At 38.1% G+C, this 19,031-nt stretch overlaps 1 protein-coding gene across 1 annotated transcript; it reads right to left on the reverse strand.

The window, feature by feature from the left end:
- Positions 1-5,065: 5,065 nt before the first annotated feature.
- LOC114133604 (mRNA decay activator protein ZFP36L1) lies at positions 5,066-11,089 on the reverse strand. Its single transcript, XM_027999645.1, has 2 exons — positions 10,881-11,089; positions 5,066-7,840 (listed from the first exon to the last, which is right to left on the reverse strand). The coding sequence occupies exons 1-2, from the start codon at positions 10,932-10,934 to the stop codon at positions 6,602-6,604; spliced, it is 1,293 nt and encodes a 430-aa protein (XP_027855446.1). The 5' UTR covers positions 10,935-11,089; the 3' UTR covers positions 5,066-6,601.
- Between the last annotated feature and the right edge of the window lie 7,942 nt (positions 11,090-19,031).

Here is a 19,031-nt window from a genome sequence, read left to right on the forward strand (position 1 = left end):
TCATAGATTCTCTTGAACTTCCCTAAATCTTTTGTATGATAAATTGTGACTGCTTCACTGAGTCCTTCACTTTTCAAGAAGCAAGAAAAGGTGGGACACACAGAAAGGTCCTGGATGCATAAGTGATTGCCTCCTGAAACTACTACTTTGCTAAATCACCTATTTAAATCATGTTCAGCAATCAGACTTTTATAGTTAACACCTGCCATCAGTTAATAGTGATACATAAGAAGCAGAAGTCAGCAATCTCCAATATTCCCCATATATCTGGACTAAAGAGTACAGTCTTGCATTTCAAACAAAACATCCAGATCTTGCTATAGTTTCCCAAAACCTTGTGGGAGTTTTGGTTATCGCTCCAATTAGGATAAACCGCTACTACTGTCACCACCATTGACTGTCAAAATCACAAGTTTGACACAACTGTGAACGTTGCCAAAAGCACACTCTACCCACAGTGAACCATGTTGGTGATGGTATCGTGATTACTTTTCTTCAGAAGGAACTGGGGTTCTGTCAAAGTGTGAAATTATTACCAGATCTAGACACAAATAAGTTTTGACAAAAAAAAACTAATCATCCAGGTGACTGGTAGAAAGCTGAAAATGAAGACAGATTTTTATAGCATCACAACAAATCTTCATTAAAATTAACAGAAGAAAAAATTAAGTTCTGAGAGATTTGACATCAAACAGCATCACAAACCAAGAAATCATGATCTGACATAAATTTGTTATAAAGGTATTGCTGATTAAACTTTAGCTTTAATAACATAAAGTTACATAATTATTAAAGTTTAATCAGTATTACTTTTATAACAAATTTATGTCAGATCACGATTTCTTGGTAAATGTCAAGTTGTCATAACGAAGACATTTTTGCCTAGTTTAATAACAAGTTGTCATAACAAAGACATTTTGAATAACGTCAACTTTGTATTAAAAGTGTCATGATTTACCGAGTGACACTTTATGACAACTGTCATAAATATTCATGAAGACTTACTCATGTTCATGATAGGTGTTATGTCATGTTTATGACGGTGTCATCATAGTCTTATTCACAACCTGTCAAATAAAGTGTTACCTTGCAGGGTTGTGCTAACAAGTCCTCATACACCCATATTGCTGGGCTTAATTTGCATTATCTCATGGGAAGACACAAAGTTTCTTCCTCTCAAACTCTCCCACAACTCTTTTCTCACCAGTTTTCATCTTCCCCCACCCTTACCTTTTTTTCCCCTTTCTTATTTCATTCAACCTTTTCCACTCATGCATGGCGGGATGCTCAGGCTCTCAGACACACAAACACAAACTTTGTCTCTATGGCCCATATGTTGACCTATGGTGGACCTGAATGCAGCCATCTGCCTGCCTTTCCTCTGTCCCGCAGCGCAGGAGTGTGGGATAATGTCTCTAGGAAACAATGCCACATACCCATACAAGCACACACATGCCTCTGAACCCTGCACAGCTAACCAATCACTCCCAGGAAGGCTAACCCATCTGCTGTTGTAGAGACTAGATAATAGAGCTTGAGTGTGTGCATGTATGAGGAAAAAATAAAGACTTCTTGTGAGTCAGTAATGAGGATCCTTAAGAAGACCATACTCTTATTTTATCTGAATGATAGGCACCGATACATTTTGTGCCGAACATGGCAGAGGCTAACTCTGCCATGTTCTAACCAAAAATACTTGAAAACTGAAAACTAAACAATTTGCAATCATGTTTTGGTCATTAGACTAGAGATGACTAAACTAGGTCAGCTGAGCAGGAAGAAAGTGAAAAGGAATGTAAGTGGCAGTAATATCAGAATCAACATTTTTACACATCTCTGTATTTTGTTATGGTAAAATCGCAAACTGTTATATTGGGTTATTTTTGAATATTATGTTAGAAACCATCAGAGACAAATACATAATTGTGTGTAGGAACAGCTGAGTTACATGGCTTTCCAGTGTATACAAGTAAAAATCTGAAAGGTCTTCATCTGTTTTATATCTACTTCATCTTCTATATCTACTCTTTGATCTGATACTCCTATTTAAAACTATTGCATTCGATATATATTCCACCTGTGTGTAATGAATCTTCAGTATAAGCAGCTGTTCTGTGAAGACCTCAGGAGAACATAAATGAACAAACAACATCATGAAGATCAAGGAATAAAGCAGAGATGTTGTGAAAGTTGTGGAGAAGTTAAAAGCAGGTTGTCCCCAGGCTTAAAGCACAGTGCAGTCATTGGAAAATGAAAGTGTGGCACAACTAAGCACGTAAACTAATTGGCCGGATAAAGAATGTATTAACCAAAGAACAGCCTTGAGGCCCATGGAGAGGCTAGAAAAGCTGCAAAAATCCTCAACTCAGTTGGAAAAGATTGTTGATATGACAGACATTAATCATACAATCTGCAAATTGAGCTTTAGTTCATTGTGCTGAAGAAAAAGGCATTCAATAAAGTAAATCACAAAATTTTTACCAAAATTATCACCTTACAGTTCTGCAGGAAAAATATTCCTCTGTGGCTTTATAATTATCCTGATCAACAATTTCTTGTAAGTCCTGGGATCCAACAAAGATCCATTTTGGGAACACTTATTTCTTGAATATAAAAATGATTTGTCTAATCCAATGCATTAGTGTTTTTGTTTCCTGTACTTCCTGCTGATGATAGCAATTTGTTTTAGTTGTAAAATTTTCCTCAGCTATCATCACTAAACTAATGCTTACTTGGAAACTACGTGAAGTTTAATCTGTTTCTTGATCTATGTAAATCTGAACTGGAAGTTATTCAGTATGGGAGGTCTCATTTTCTGGTTTTTTTGGTGTGTTGATAGAAAAACATATAAGTTGGAAACATAATTTTCATTTTATTTCACATAAATGTTTCCAACTTATTAAAATCATTAGTGTTATGGTTAACAGCTCCACTGTAGATTTATCTATCTCATAGTCTAATATTAAATAAGGAGCTACCTATCATGCCCATTATTTATCTGTTTTGCAAAATACATTTTCTAGAATTTTTGACATAGTAATAATTCACACAATCATCAAGCCAGACATAGAAAACATCTTTTTATAATTTGTTTGACAACTCTGAAAAGAAGTTGAAAAGAGAAACCCGTCCCTCTGCTGAACTTTCTAGACTGAACTGCAGCATCTCAGTTCAGTGGCAGTTCCACTACATACTACCAAGAGTCGTGAGGTCAGCATACGAAATCATCTGGGCTTAACCCCCATCTGTCCAAGAACCCCCTATTGCCAGAGCAGATCATAAAAGATTTCACTCGCACTGCACATGGTTTGTTTTAACTTCTATCCTCTGGAAAATGTAACAGCAGTCCAGAACAACCAGGTTTAACAGGATCTTGTTCCCCCATCCCGGGCCATCACAAAACCAAACTGTTAAATTTCTGTACATTCTTTATGCATGTTTCATATTTGAACTTTTTGAACACAAGGGTTTAAATTACTCAAACTTACTGTTACCATCTTGTTAATTTGGTTACTCACTGCTTTATTACAGTTTATACTCATGCAGTATAACAAAACGAGTGCAATACCACTATCATGTGAACAATGTGCAATATTCCCTTTCTCATTCTAATAGGCTGTGTTTTATATAATTTATACTGTAACATTCAGCTATGTTGTATAGGTTGAATAAGTTTACCAATCTTAGCAATATTCTTCTTTCATTCATCAGTTTATTTTTTCCATCAAAATTTTTTTTGCCAATTTGAACAATTCAAGTTGCAGTTTTTGAGTTACTTGAGGTGAATCTCACAATAAACTCTTTGTTTTTTTCTTTTTTCACTTTCACATTTTGTTATCTTTTTGGCTCCGTTTGATTTTGAATTCTACAGACAGAATAAAGAAAGCCGATGCTGAAAGAAACCCACAAGATAACAAGTTTGTCTTTGCATACAAGGAACACAGAAAGCCTGTAGAAGAAGGTGCTCAGCTAAAAATGACAAGATCATAATTGTTTTTGTTCATATACAACAAATGATGTGTAAAACAAACATCATCCCCAATATGAAACAAGGTGTTGGCAACGGCATGCTGTGGGAATGCTTTTCTTTAACAGAGGCAGGAAAGTTACACTGTTTGCCTCATTAAATCTTTTGATGGATCCATCAAACGATTTAATGTTGGGGAAGATGCAGAAATTCCTGACAAAAATTAGTTTCTAATTTTGCAGAGCTATCAGAGACAAAGAGCTAAAAGACGAAACTGCAGCAAAAAAAAGCTTTCCACATATTGGCTCATATATAGTGAATGCAAATTAATATTGTGATGTTATTTATATTGGGGGACACCATGTACCATTTCTCTTCCTGCTCACACATAAACAATCCTTTGATACAGGACTACATAAGCTCAGTAGTAAAGCACATCTAAAACTTAACAGTGGATTCAAAGTGAGTATTTGGTTATTGTTTTAAAATGCCAAGATTAACCGTTTAAAACCAACTTGTGCACTTCTTACTTCATATATGCACTTTGGCAAGAACAAGAATGTAATGTGATGTGTACTAACTGCATGCTGTACATCTCACCTTTGAAAGTTCAAATAATGGTATGAAAAAGCAAAAACATGTCACAACATTTAAGCAAAATGTATTTAAAAAGAAAAATCTTCTAATTTAAGAATGAAATGTTCAAAGAATAGTCCTTTTGTGCTAGATGGTCACAGACAACTTTATAATGTGACCAATAGTGGTGAGTGCAAAGAGAGAAAAATAAAAGTCAGTCAACTATAAATCTAAAATGTAAGACAATACAAATTTTCATTCTACTCTAAATCTCTATATTTTAACCTAAACCATTCGTGGTCACTGGAGAAATGCAGTCAATACTGAAAACAGATATGACAGTTAAGTCATTTCCTGCTTCCTTCCTTCCTGCTGCACCTAAAAACCAGAGAATGGCTGCAGATGCATGCAGTCTGCAACAAAGTCAACACTTATGTAGATTATGCTAAAAGATGGAGCAAACGGAAGGCATACGTTCTGCCTCATTAGCATATCTGTTAAGTGAGAAACAAAGAAACAAACTATTTTTAAAAAAGAAAAACTTTATTTTCAGTAGAAAAAGGCAGAAGAAACCCAAATATATTAAACTCGATACAAGCATTAACTGAGAAGTCCTCTATAAATACGTTAAAATAAATTAAAGAAATTAATTTACTAAAGATGTTCACCTTTATATCTAAACAGGTCTCAAACTTGTCGACGAAAAAGGCGATTCTTAAATAGACCAGGAACATCACGACGCCTGTTCGTCTAACCAACTACTGTAAACACACACACGCACACAAAACAAAACAAAAATCACAAAAAAAAAAAAAATACAGCCGAGTAATGTTTCTAGAACACTAAGCATACGTACTCTAAACCTCTACAGTCTAATTCAGTAAGGCAACAGGCACATTTCAAGTGGATCTTATCAGAACAGTATGAAGGCGTAACAGCAAGGATTAACACTGAATGATGGAGAGATGCAACAAGACGAGAATCACTAAAACATTTGATGAAACTGTAATGGTGCACCCGTGGATGAGAGCAAGAAAGAAAAAAACAAAACAAAGACTCACTAACAGCAATGTCTGTGTCAAAGATCAATTCAAAAACACCATCAGCACCTAAAATGGGGGTGTTTGACGAGAGCTGTTAAGAAGGATTTGATTTAAATATGTTAAAGCCAAATGCCAATAGCAGGCATCTTGTTTATGCTTCAAACTGTAGCTTAGACTTGCTGGTTAGGCATGCAACTAGCGCCCACAAGCTGGCAACGCATACCAAGACAGTTTGAATTAATGCTTCCGAGAAAAAAGGTTGAGACTCACCTCCATTTCCATCTTTCCAAACAAATCAGAATCTTGGCTCAACAACAAAACGGGACCCAATAAAAACATTACAGGCACATCTTTTAAAAGAAAAAAAAAAAAAAACAGACAACCCTCTGTCTGACTTACAGGTTTAAGGCCAGTAATCTAAACATAACCTCAGACTGCACATTTACAAAGAAAAAAAACCCCAAAAAACTATTTCACAAGCTTATAAACAACACTGCGTACAGTTATTGGAGCAAACTCCTGAACATTGGCCACCGTTTGTTCGACCGTAATTAGGAAGTCTGAGCTGCAAAAACATGTCCTCTTTGGCTTTGTCACATACTGCAAACCATTCATAAAACATTTAGACAAGTGAATGATTGTGCGGTTGAGCAAATCAATCGTATGACACTGATTTGGCTTTTTTGCTCTTTGTCTTCATGGCACATATTAACTATTTAGGTAAAGAATAAAAGCCCATTTATTGATGTAAAACTATTACGGTGATGTGTATTCTTTAGTTTAAGCATCAGTGTGGCTTGTGCGTGTCGGGGTAATAATTTGGCCACATAAATCTACACAGGGAAATCTCTATAAAGTGTTTTGAATCTGCCATCAAGTCCTCATCATCTTTAATGCCACACAGTTTGTAAAGAACGTCTTATGTGTCATTCAGGTGAAAATATACTGAGGTTAAAGGTGAGAACATTTCATTTCAAAGACCTCTGCTGCTTTTAGGCGGAAGCCAGCAGCAATCTTATGGAACAGAGAGCTGGCTGAACACCGCCAAGCGCTTCCCGTTGCTGTCGTTGCTCCCCCCGCATGACTCGGAGCTACTGAGGGAGCTGGTGGAGCTGCCGCCGTCCTGATCCTGATCTGACAGGGAGGTATAAGACGGAGAGCGGGCGCCAAGCGACCCCAGAAGATGGTCAGCGCTGCTGGGGCTCTGTTGGAGGGAGGGTGAGCTGGTGGGCGACAGTCCACTGGGAGAGTAGCCTGAGTCGGGGGAAGGCAGGAAGTGGGAGCGCAGGTCGGTTTGGACAACGTGGCCCGCTGAGGGCTGGCACTGCTGGACGCCAGACGCCTCGAAGGCGGAGTCCATCTCCAGGAAGGCGCTGGAGAGGAGGTCGGTGATGTCGGCACAGGAAGCAGGAGAGCCTGATGAGCCGCATGTAAACGAGGCGGCGGTGGCGGCAGGGGGAGGGGTGTGGCCAGTCAAGACTGACTGGAGGACATGCTGAGGAGCGGAAGGAAAGCCAGCGAAGCTAAAACTCTGCCTGATCAGAGGCGGCCTGTGAGAGCGCAAGGACGAGGGAGAGGAGGAATCTGCTAGCTGGTGAGAAGCGTTAAGGGTGGAGGAGAATGATGAGGACGAGCGAGAAAAGGCGGGTTTCTTCTCTTCCTCGCTGTTGTGGATAAAGTGACAGCGGATCCCGTACGGGCAGAAGCCGATGGTGTGAAAGGTGCGACAAGGCTCCGTCTTGTATTTAGGATGTCTGTTTAGATCACGTAGCTCTTCCGGGCCGTGGGCGAACTGGCACTTCCCGCCGTACTTGCACAGGCCGTTCTCTGTGAAAGATCTGCAAAGTTCGGTTTTGTAGCGTGATGAGGAGCTGGATGATGAAGAGGCAGCGGCAGCTTGTAAGGCAGTGGGGCTCATGTCACTTTCGGATGTCTTCAGTTCAGTGCTGGGCCAGTCTAGGCTTGCTGCCGGCATGCTCCTCGTCTCCACCAGGCTGACAGAGCGTTGGGAGAGAAAACCAAACTTTCCCCACTGGTTGGAGTTAGCAGCAAGCTGGGAGGGCGACAGGCTTTCTGACGGCTGCCCCCATTGGCTGGAGGCCAGAAACAGGCCGTCTGACGAATCAGCAGGGAGGCTGGACAGAGAGAACGAGGAGCTTCTGCACAGATCGCTGGCGTAACCCGGAGAAGTCATGGCCAGGTTCACAGAGGGAGGCGGTCTGTTCTGCTCTCCAAGGTCAAGACTGAGAAAATGCTGTAAAAAACAAAAGAGGAAAGAAACGTGTTCAAATATTTTACCACAACATTACTACTACTTTGACCCTGTTTAAGATCAAGCTTTCTGATTTGAGGCAGTCTGAATGGTCTGGGCTGCAAATCCTTACAATTTTATTTTTTGTTTACTTTTACCCAAAATGATTTCACACAAAAGAAGCAGACTTAAACTTAAAAATCAGTTCTGTACATTTACAGCTGCACTCAATTCTTTTGGAAATCGTTACGTATTTCAACCTGTTGCTGTGTTTCAACAACAAAGCATCTTTTATATGCACAATTCACTCAGCCACAGATCAGAGTTGGTACATTTCCAATTTTAATAAGAATCAGCAGGTCAAAAGCAGAAAAACCTGAAGGTTTTTCTTTCTACATCAACAGCACATATGTCACTATATGTTCTTAATATGCATTTGACCTAACCAGCTGGGTACATCTACTAATCATAATGAAGAGCGTGAATGGCTGACGCTCTTGTGTGCATTAGCTTATTAAGTCATAGATAAAATGTTATATTTGGTTGATTATGTACAGGCATCCAGCCTTTTGCTAACACACATTGTCCTTCCACTCAACTTTTCATTGTTATGCTTGCATCTAGCACTCAATAGGCAGGATGCATGGCAATTACCTTTTAATGCGTTTCGTACTTTGTTTAGACTCAAATTTCTATAATAAAAATCTCCATTATGAATGCAATGCAAATTTTGACTTATTATTAACTGCAAGCCAGAATTGGCAAAATGTATGTGGGTAAATATTTGAACTGCATCATCGTGCAATTTTTTAAAATTACATACTGAAACCAGAGATTTCTCAAAATGCACCTTTAGTTCTATATAAAAACTTAGTGAAAATGTTACTGTTCTCATTTGACATTTAGAGGATAAACACTTTTATTCAGAAACCAGTTCATCGCTGTAGATTAAAAGAGTTTTACGTTGCTTTTAAATTCATATTTCTACAGAGTAAATATTTGCAAACCTTTTGGATTTTTTTTCTTTAAAGTTATTTAGATACTGCTCCATGGCAGCTAGCGGCAAGTCCTTATAGCAACTGGCTGAATAACACCATGAAAGTGTTGTTATAAAGCACTTTTTAAATATTAACCAATAGCCTTTCTCGGTTTACTTGGCAAAAAAGGTGAGGCAGTGAGCAGTGAAGTGCTGCTGTAGCTGTGCAGATGTAGGAAATCCACAACAGTCAAATGTCCGACAGCTTCTGGCAGCAAGGCACCTATCCCTGTGCAGCTGAATTAACAACTAGCGTTAAATCCCCTGAAACTTTGTGATCAATAACCTACAACCTACAAGCCTCGGAGCAAGTAGCTCTCTTACTCCCCATCTATGGATTTCTCTCCTTCAGAGGAGGTGGAGAACATCTGTAAACAATACATGGGTATGAACTAAAAAGGTTCCACTTCCAAATCTCCAATTAGGTTTCCTTCAACAAAGCAGTCACTCTGTATCCATGACACTACATCTGTGTTATTTTAATATTTTTATGAACAACCACAGTGCAGAGAGAGAGGATATATACACATCCACATTCCCCCTGATACATTCCTTCTTATTGAGTATCTCGACCTATTAATGGTGTTCTAGACCCAAAGGTGACCAGTTCTGATCACGACCTGGAGGAAGCATTTAAACAGTATCTGAAGCTAAATTTATTAACATTATCTGAGGATTTTAAAAGACTAACAATGTGGAAGAACTGAGTTACAAATGGTCTTCCTGGAGAAAAATCACTCCCAGTGCAGTTCTCGGTGCAGTTTTAAAATTAAACTGACCTCCTGCAGGATCAGAAGGCTGATGCTGAGCCTGAGATTATCCAAATTCTTCCCTTGTTAGGTTTAGTGTTTTTACTTAATTGAGGCTGTGCTTAGATAGAAATTCAAACGTGGTGATCAAAACACTTTTGATTGGTTGCTTTACTCCATGAGCCTACCTCCAGCGCCTGATGAAAACAGTCCTTTCCTCTAGCTCAGCTCAAAGTTGAAGCCAAAACTTCACCAGTTTATTAGTGCCAGTTGCTATAAAGGAAACGCTAATAACTGCCCCACTTCAGTGCAAAAAGGGGGTCAGAAATTGAGAAAGAAGGAAATATTCCTGTTTTACATTGTGCATTTGGCAGAGATGCACCAAGAAATTAGCTAATATCTGGAACTGGATGATTTGTGGATGCTCCATCCTAACCTGGGTGGTTAAAAGACAACAAATCAGATTTTTTTTTTTTTAAACTATGGCGTTTAAATCAGAATCAATCAAAGATTATAAAAGCTGATCTCAGTCACCTCAGCTACAAGAAATGTACACAGGAGAACTAAGTTGTTTTCTTAATAATCAACAAACATTGTTAATACAAAGTCAAATGCAATGGATGGTTTGTAAAGCCAAAGGAAAAACACACATTTTCAGAGTTATTTGCTGCTGCTCTGGACATAAGCTTAAAGAAACACAGAAACCTGGGTATGAAGCTAAAACGAGCTGCAGTATAAGCAACATAAGCAAAGCAGAAATATGAACAGGCGCACAGTGACTGCAGCCCAATACGAAGAGAAAAATCCTAAGTTACAGCTCAGTTTGGCTTTGCTGTTTTGAATAAACTTTTTGGCAGTTACTTCTTCAAGTCGGCCACTTCACTTCAGATTCAGTGTGAAAAGGCAGGGACTAGTTTGAGCGCTATATTAAGCATGAAGAGTTGTAAGAATGTCGCTCAGAGAGTTTGATGATAGGCCGCTGTTGTGAAGAGGCGCCACAACGCTCCGACTACTTAGCTTCTAGTTTGCAGACAAAACAATAAACAGCAACAGGACTAAAACCGGCCTTGGACCCCGGAAAACAACTTTTTTTTGTAACGCAAGAAAAGAAAACCCAAAGTCACAAGTCAGTAAACTATCTGTAGAGTTCGTGGAGCAGCTAAAAAGGCTAATGTTAGCACCCTCCAGAGTTTTAGCTAACCAACTTGTCCTGCGCTCAACTTTTCTTTTGCGCGTTTCCGCCCCCTGTTCCGTTTACCTTGCTCATTACGTCTTCCAGTTCGGAAAACTGGTTGAGAGGGTGAGATGGCATCCTCGCCTCTGTGTGGTCCAGTTTACCCCTGCCGCGGCGGACGTGTGCAGTGCGCTGGCATGAGTTTCGTCAGAGGTTTTCAGCGATACGTCGTTGGTGCTAAACAAGCCCTGAGACCGAGACCACGTGTGGATTTAAAACCTAACAGCGCCGCGTGGCTCCTCCCACTGGAGTCTGAAAGTATGCAGGAGACCAAAGCAGCGATCTGCTTTGATTCAACAGGTAAAACTCTTTGAACGAAAATATGTATTTATTTATTTTTCAGAGTGATATAGTTCATATGAAGGAGACTGCTGAGGTATTGAGGAAACCCAGGTTGATTTAATAGGAACTTTGAGCTCATCTGCATTGTTGGATTTGGGATCTATCTCCTCTTGGTCTTCACAGGACTCCATAGATTCTCTTAGCCCATTTTGCTGTCCAGTCAAGCACGTTTATACCATAGTTATTAGATTAGACACCAATAACTGAAAAGAGCCGAGTGATACTGGAAGATAGCAGGAGGAAGCAGGAAGTGCCACAAAACACAGTGGACATACAGCAGCATTAAACATGACTCAAATCATGACTGACTTTTGAAATGCAAGATTTTATTTAATCTAAAAATAACACAAAAAAACAAAGCCACTTTCGCCCCAAAACAAAAGATATTACTGTATGTGTGTATATATATATATATATATATATATATGTATGTATTTATTTATTTTTTTTACTGATTTTGAGATAAGCTATTATACGAATGTACATTTTTGAGGTTTTTTTTCTCTCAAAGAGGGTGTCCCGTGCATATAACAGCATTGCCACACCAAGAAGCCTGAAAACAAAGAGCTACATGAAATAGACTGAAGAAATGTAGCAGTATGTAGTCACACACCAGAAAGAAACAGAAGAAAACAGGCAGATAAGAAGACACCTGGACATATGGTTAGGAACGACTGCCTCTGGAGACAGCCTAACAGTCTGAGACAGATGAAAGGAAACAATGTCTTTGATTTCAAAAGCACAGGCAGATGTGTGAAAATTTCCACTGCAACTGAGCTGAGCCATGAAAATATAAGTCACACTTTCACACACATACATGAGTTTTTTTTCTGGAACGTTAGCAAAGGAAATATATATTATAGCAAGTTAAAATTTTACATCAATGTACCTAGAACCTACAATTCAGTCTTGAAAAACACCACAGGACTTCTAGTTAGCCTTGTGGCTAACTAGAAGCCACAGAAAACCTAATCTTACCACCATCGGAGGTGATAAGGCTTGTTTTTACAAAGGCAGTACAGACACATCCAGACAGGTTCACTAGGAGGGAAACTACCAGATCTCTGGCATTACTGGGAATTTACAGGAGCATGCTCACAAGCTTCATGAGAAAAATAATTGTCTCAAACTTTGTGAGGACTATTTCAGTTTGCAACAACTCATACTAAGGAGTATAGGCATCATGGAAGAAACTGGGATCTCACTTTACAATTAAATAAGCAATGTTATGATTGTGACAACATTTCAAAGTACGAGGTTATTCTAATTTTTTTTTTTTCGGCCAGCACATTAAAATTGTCTAAGAAAAATAAATGTAACATTTGAAAAGCATTCTGCTGTGTCTTTAAATGTTCTACTAAAAACGTCTCTAATACTTCAACTCAGACCTCTAAGCCACCTCGAAAAGATGTGATCAGCTGAGAACAAAGCCATCCAAAAAACTTTGTTTTACCCCAGCCAACTGGTCCCCATTAAGTGTGTGTGTCTCTGTGTGCATAGGGGTGGGCATACTTGTGTTTGTTAATGTCGGAAAGTGTGTGTTAAACCGTTCCAGAGATGAGTGTGTGTCCCACTGGTCAAATCTACATAGCCTAAAGGATGTGATCAGCCATCTTTCTGTTCTGATTTCCTTTTGAAATATAAAGAGTGCCACAAATTGAAGACTATCTTAGTATACCCATCACTTCATTGGTGGACTAATTTGCTTTAATTTATATGTAAATGTGAATTACTTGGGTTGTTGCTGATCCCTGGTGTAAAATGTATATCACATTGTCAAAGTACTTATGACCATGTGATATTTCAGTTTTTCTTTTTTAATAAATTTGCAAACATTTACATATTTCTGCTTTTTCTGCTAAGAAGGGATGCTGAGTGTACGTTCATGGGGAATAATATGAACTTTATTGATTTTAGCAAATGCCTGCAAAAAAACAATGAGTGAAAAATTTAAAGGGGTCTGAATACTTTCCGTACTACCCACTGTATATTAATAATATCACATGTAATGTTTCCAACATTAGAAATGAGGGTTTATGATTTGTGAAAGTTTATTTTTGAAGTGTCACTCTAAACAACAGGACATTTGCACCTTAAAAAAACTTGTACCGTGTGTTCATTTGGTAAACCAACAAGCCTGGGCTGTAAACAAGCTAAGTGGATTTACATTTGTAAAAGAAAAATAAAGTTTGGTGAGTTGGGGATTACTCTGGGTAAGGGTTGGAGGATTATGTGTGAGTGGGTAGGGGAGTAGAGTGTAACAAAAAAGGGGGAGGGGACGAGAGAGGAGGTGAGAGATTTGAAAGAGAGTTCTTGCTTCTTGTTGAGTCCAGCTGGGCTGGAGGGCCTTTTGAGTACAATGAGCTCAATGAGCTGCTGAATCAACTAACAAACCAATGGCCCGCCTTCTAAGACTCCTTCTCCATGCACACACACAGCATAAAAAACAGTATATGGGGGGTACGATGGGTCTTGTTAGGAGAACAGACATGGGGAGAGAAGGCTAAATTGGGGCTATTTAAGAGAATGAGAGGAAGATAAAGAGAAAGGATTGTTGAAAGTATAGGAAGGAGTGAGTTTATTCTTACTGGATGTGCAAAAGTTTCCACTATTATTTCAGATAAATAAACAAAATGCATTACTCTGTATCCTGGAACACATTTAGTTTTTGCACACGTAAACTTACTTATCTGAAATGACAGGGCAAGTTATCAGAAAAGGTATTTGCTGACACATCTATTTGTTTGGTAAGTCTCAAGGGTAAAGTAAAAAAACAAAACAGACCTTGAAGAAACTGCGTTTCATTGTGGAGATATATATTTCTAAAACACATTAGACAACCTTAAAAATACTGAAGAAATTCCCTACGTTATGACTAAGTATTAGTCAGAACCTTTTGGAACAATACTTATCAAGTGAAGTCATTCCTTCACAGCCAAGCACATCCATCTTCAGATAAGTGGCTATTAGTACCAGTGAAATAATGAAGAGGATGAAGATGGGGGTGGTGGACCTCTTGAACATCTGCTTTTTAGCTCCCCACCCCTCACTACTTTATTCAGTTTCCACTGCTCTCTCACTCGTTGCTGTGTCTCCATTTCCTCCGTTTTCACTTTTTGCCACACTTAAATGTTTCAGATGATCAAATTTTTTATATCAGATGAAGATGTCAAATGTGAATACAAAACACAATTTTCAAATGTTTTCTAATGCTAAGGGAAAAGGAACTGGCCCTAGGTGGAAACGTAATTATCTCCTAAACCTAATAACCGGTTGTGCTGCGCTAGGTGGAACTACTGCATTCAAGTGTTTGCAATAAGTGGGAGAAATCAGAAAAATTTTTGACCCCCTCTTTTAAATAATTCAGTCCCTTTCGATGGTGTTGTAACATGAATATCTTGTTGAAAGTCATAGCAAATCACCTGAATCAAATACAAGTCCAGACATTGACTAGGTAATTCTTTATCCTTCTAATGGTTGGACTTTGTCCTATAGAATTTCTGATTTCATTCGATATGTGATGTTCGAAAGAAACACATGAGTCCCACCACCATGTTTTACTATTCAAATGATGATTTTTTTTCTGGTATGCTGTGTTAGTTTTTCGGGAGATGCAACGGGACATAAATTTCCATTTTGTTGTCTCAAGCCACAGAATCCTTTCCCAAAAGTCTTGTAAATCAGCAGGTTGTTTAGTGGCTGTGGGTTTCATGGGAAGAAAAACAAAATCTGTTTGAATTAAATAAAAAAGAAAAGTGTATCAACGTGAATGCATTTTACTGTGGCATAACATAATAAATGATTTCTGACACCTTTACAAAAAAGTATGTCTCTATGTATGTATATTAAGCCAAAAAATTTGGACTCAGATACACACAAACCTCTAAAAGCCTCACACAGTGGGCCTCTTCTCAGAGGTTGAAGGTCAAAAAACAACCTTAGACCTCTGACACAACCTCCTTGCTCTTCTGGTCTCCTGCTGTTGGAATTCAGTCCTGTGGATTCAATTAAGAAGCAAGAGAAGTCAAATAGCTTAGAAAGCAAGATAACAGTGACAAATGTCTATAAGAAGAAGCTGTTGAGGGCATTGAGGCCAAGTTGATGTTTTGTGTAGTGAAGAGAAAAGCAGCTGATTCTGTATACTTTGCTCAGACAATTACAATTAGCTTTCTCTCTGAGGGACTTGAAGCAGACTGAGTGTGCATAGCCAGAGTCTAATAACTGCTGGGTTAGTTTGAGTATAGATAAAACCTGACACACACCTTCCAAAAAGTTCCACTTACAGGACTGCCTAACTTACGTCAGCTTACAGAATATTTCCTCAAAGTCTTACGGGTCATCATGATGTTTTTGCAAATCCGAAATGGGCTTTTTAATCTTTTTGGTCAGCAGTATTTTTTGCCTTGAAACCATGAATGCATTGCATTAGATGTGAAATAAGTTATTTTAATAAGATAAGTTTGAAACAACTTATCTTGTTTCAAAATAAGTTGTTTCTTGAAACAAGAAACAATATAATAATTAATATTTTATTATTAATATAATAATAAAAAACATTATTTCAATTTAATGCTTTTAGTCATTAAATTGAAATATGCAAATTGAAAATTTGTAAGAAAACACAGATGTCTGCCTTGAGGAATAGGGGGGAAGAGCTCTTTGGCGTTTGCTGTGTATTTCTGCCCTCTGTTGGATTAAAGTGTATTTGCAACTCACCAAATCAGATCTGACTAAAAATGTTTAAAGAATGACATAAATTCAATTTAAGCGATAGTAAAATAAAAGTTTTAAAATAAAAGGGGAGATTTTATGAGACATGAATGCAACAATTATTCTAATCAAAGTTGTCAGACTTTCCTTTTCTTCTAAATAGACCTTATTTTTTAATGATCAATCATGCAGTTTTTAATGTCAAACCATGCATATGGTTAAATATTTTCTCTGAAATATTAAACAATGGCTGCATTGTATTAGTTTGATAAAACTAAAACAGGGTTATTGTCATGCGTGGTGGTTTGAGGTGGTAAAGATGCAATGATGATGGCTTTTAATGAACAAACAATACACAAAATCCAGGCAGCACAGATGAGCAGTAGCAGTATGGAGAACAATCTGTGATATGTGCCACACATTTATATTCAGCCCCTCAGCATTAACACCTGTTAAGACCAATTTTCATTCTAATTACAGTCTCAGCCTGTTTTACATATCTGGATATTTTGCCCAATACTCTGCCGTTTTGAAAAATGGACTGAACAGTGCTCCATTAGATGTCTAAACTTGTCTTCTATTCATGACCTACCTGCTGTGTTCTTTAAATTACACTGTTATAGACTTTATATACTAATAACATCTGAAGACCTTGTATTATTTAGGGGTATCAAAGTAAAGGCTGCTGAATACAAATGCACACATATAATAAAATTACAACTTCTCCTTAAATGAATTTCCAGCAGAGGGAGGTGCTGCTCCATGACTACTCTAGTGCTTTAGTGTGTCTCACAGTGAAAAACGAATTAGGTCAGTTTGCTTTCCCTTTAGAAATATCTTCCATCTACACATGCATTACTTTTTCATGCCTAAACTCTTTCTTTGCCACCCAATGAACACACTTTTATTAGCTCACTTTGTGTAACATGAACTAAGGCTCAGGTTGACAGCCACATTTGCAGAGGAAACTCTGACAGATGGGGGACCTTTGGGAACTTTACCTGGAAGGCAGCTACTAAATGTTTGCAGTTCTTAGTGATCCAGCTAAAGCCACAACAAAACACATAGACATAATATGATTCATCACTTTGCATGGTCGTCTGCTCAGTGTACAAAGGTGTACTAACAAATGCTGCTCAGGAGACAGGGAAACGTATAGAAAAAATGGAACCAAAGAGTTAAACTCAAATTTCAGCTTGTTTTCATTGGCTTTCAGTGGCTTTAGCTATAAAAATGGAATACATCAGAAATCTGTGTAAGAACAGTGGAATTCCTCAATTTAGGGGAAATGTGGTAGGGTAGAGGCAACAGAGAGAAAGCCTTAGAATTTCCTAAATAATAGTTATGTATATTAAGAAGCTTAAAAATTATGAGGCTGTGTGCGTGACAGCACCTTGAGGGTGTTATGAAAGACAAAAGGAATGTAGCATGAGCTGTTTATCTCTATGTCCGCCTAGCAGATGTACATAGAAACATCTTGAACTCGCTGCTACTGACTTTCAAAATGCACCCCTGTACATTCCAATATCAATCTTTTATCAGTAGTTTGCATCTTTCATAGACTGAGAGAGGAAATGATCACTAACGTATAAAGAGTCAGAAGTGATGTAAGATGTTTGCATAGCGACGGGCGGGCAAATGTAGAACAAGCGTCACGAGGAGACATGTTGCAACACTTGTATTTACAAAAGAGGAACACAGATGAGAAAAAAAAACATCACTGTGCTAATTTGCACTGTCAGTCATTTTTATGTGGAAAACTTCCCAAAACATTTTACCACTAGATTACTGATTTCCTGCCAGGACTGGTGGAGATGAGGAAAGCACAAATTCACATCATCAATATATTTTTTTCCCCAAAAAACTAAAACTGAATCAGAACAGTTATGAAAAATTGCCAAATATGGAAGACAGTTAGCATGCACCACAAAGCTTTCAAGTGACGTTTATGACTTTTTTCCACTTCATAAAATGATCAATTTTGCATTCTTTTATTGTTGTATATTTGTAATTTTCCTGATGCTTAACTGTTGTGTTAAACAGGGTTACAGAAGACGCAACTGTTGTGTTGACGCAGTTATGCTAGTTATGCTAGAGCACTCTTTATAGAGTTTATATCTATGAAGTTAAATGTTAAGTCATAGAAACTTGAGAATTTGGGTGTACCTCGCTAGACAGGAAGTTTTCTCTTTGAATGTCCTCAAAGGGTTTTCTTAGAACTATTAACTAAGAAGGTTTTTGTTCAATAGGGGAGCACCATAAACATAGAGGAGACAGCTGTCAACTGTGAGGAGATTATTTATGCTGAGTCTCCAATGCTAGAAGTCAGGTAATGCTGGGCATGTTCATTTTCAAGTGTCTACATGAAACTGAACATGCCCCTCAGAGGTGAGTCCTGGAATACTCATCAAGCTGTCTCGAGGTGGCTAATTGTATTGATGGGATTATGTCTTTAAAAGTTATAGAATATTGGTAGATTCATATTCAAAGGGTTGTGATCTGTTTGCTTATTTTTGTATATCAGTAAGCAGGGACCAGCTTGTTAAAAAAATGCCTAAGCTGTGTACATTTGTGCAGGTTTTGCATATGCATTAAGGGGGAAATGTATTTAGCTTCCTTGAGCTCCTACTTGGAAATGAATCTATATGAGGAATGTGTTGGATGTGTCATAGGAAGTGTTACTGCAACACTGTTTCCTTCCTCAGTGCTTTCCATACTTTGTACTACCCTGTGAGTCTGTCACTGTGTGCCTAAATTATAGGAATGACTTTGTTTCTTCATGTCAGTCATATAGTCTTGTATTTTATGCAGATGTAGAAACTTGCCTACATTGGATAAAGCTGATTCAGAAATATTGACTATATTCTTGTCCAAAATAAAAACATGGCTGAGAAACATGGCATAGCCAGGGAAACACAGGATGATTAGCCACTTAGGATTCAGTGATGTGTTACTTTTAGGAATCTTTTTACCTACTTCATGCTGTCAGACAGATGCTGTTTAAGTAATTTTAGTGCTTCTACAGGCCATATTCATTTCACCTGGCAGACATTTTTTTTTACTGGCCTTACAGTAATTTGAAGTCTGATGTGAGATCCCAAAAATGATTCATTTACCACAACC

This window comes from Xiphophorus couchianus, chromosome 18, assembly GCF_001444195.1.
Source record: "Xiphophorus couchianus chromosome 18, X_couchianus-1.0, whole genome shotgun sequence".
Lineage (NCBI taxonomy): Eukaryota > Metazoa > Chordata > Actinopteri > Cyprinodontiformes > Poeciliidae > Xiphophorus > Xiphophorus couchianus.

What these genes read in the sequence shown, in the direction of transcription:
- LOC114133604 (XM_027999645.1), bottom strand. Translation starts at nt 10,934, where the DNA reads ATGCCATCTCACCCTCTCAACCAGTTTTCCGAACTGGAAGACGTAATG. An exon ending in TGGAAGACGTAATGAGCAAG is followed by an intron (nt 7,841 to 10,880) that starts GTAAACGGAACA and finishes TGTTTTTTACAG; the next exon opens with CATTTTCTCAGTCTTGACCT.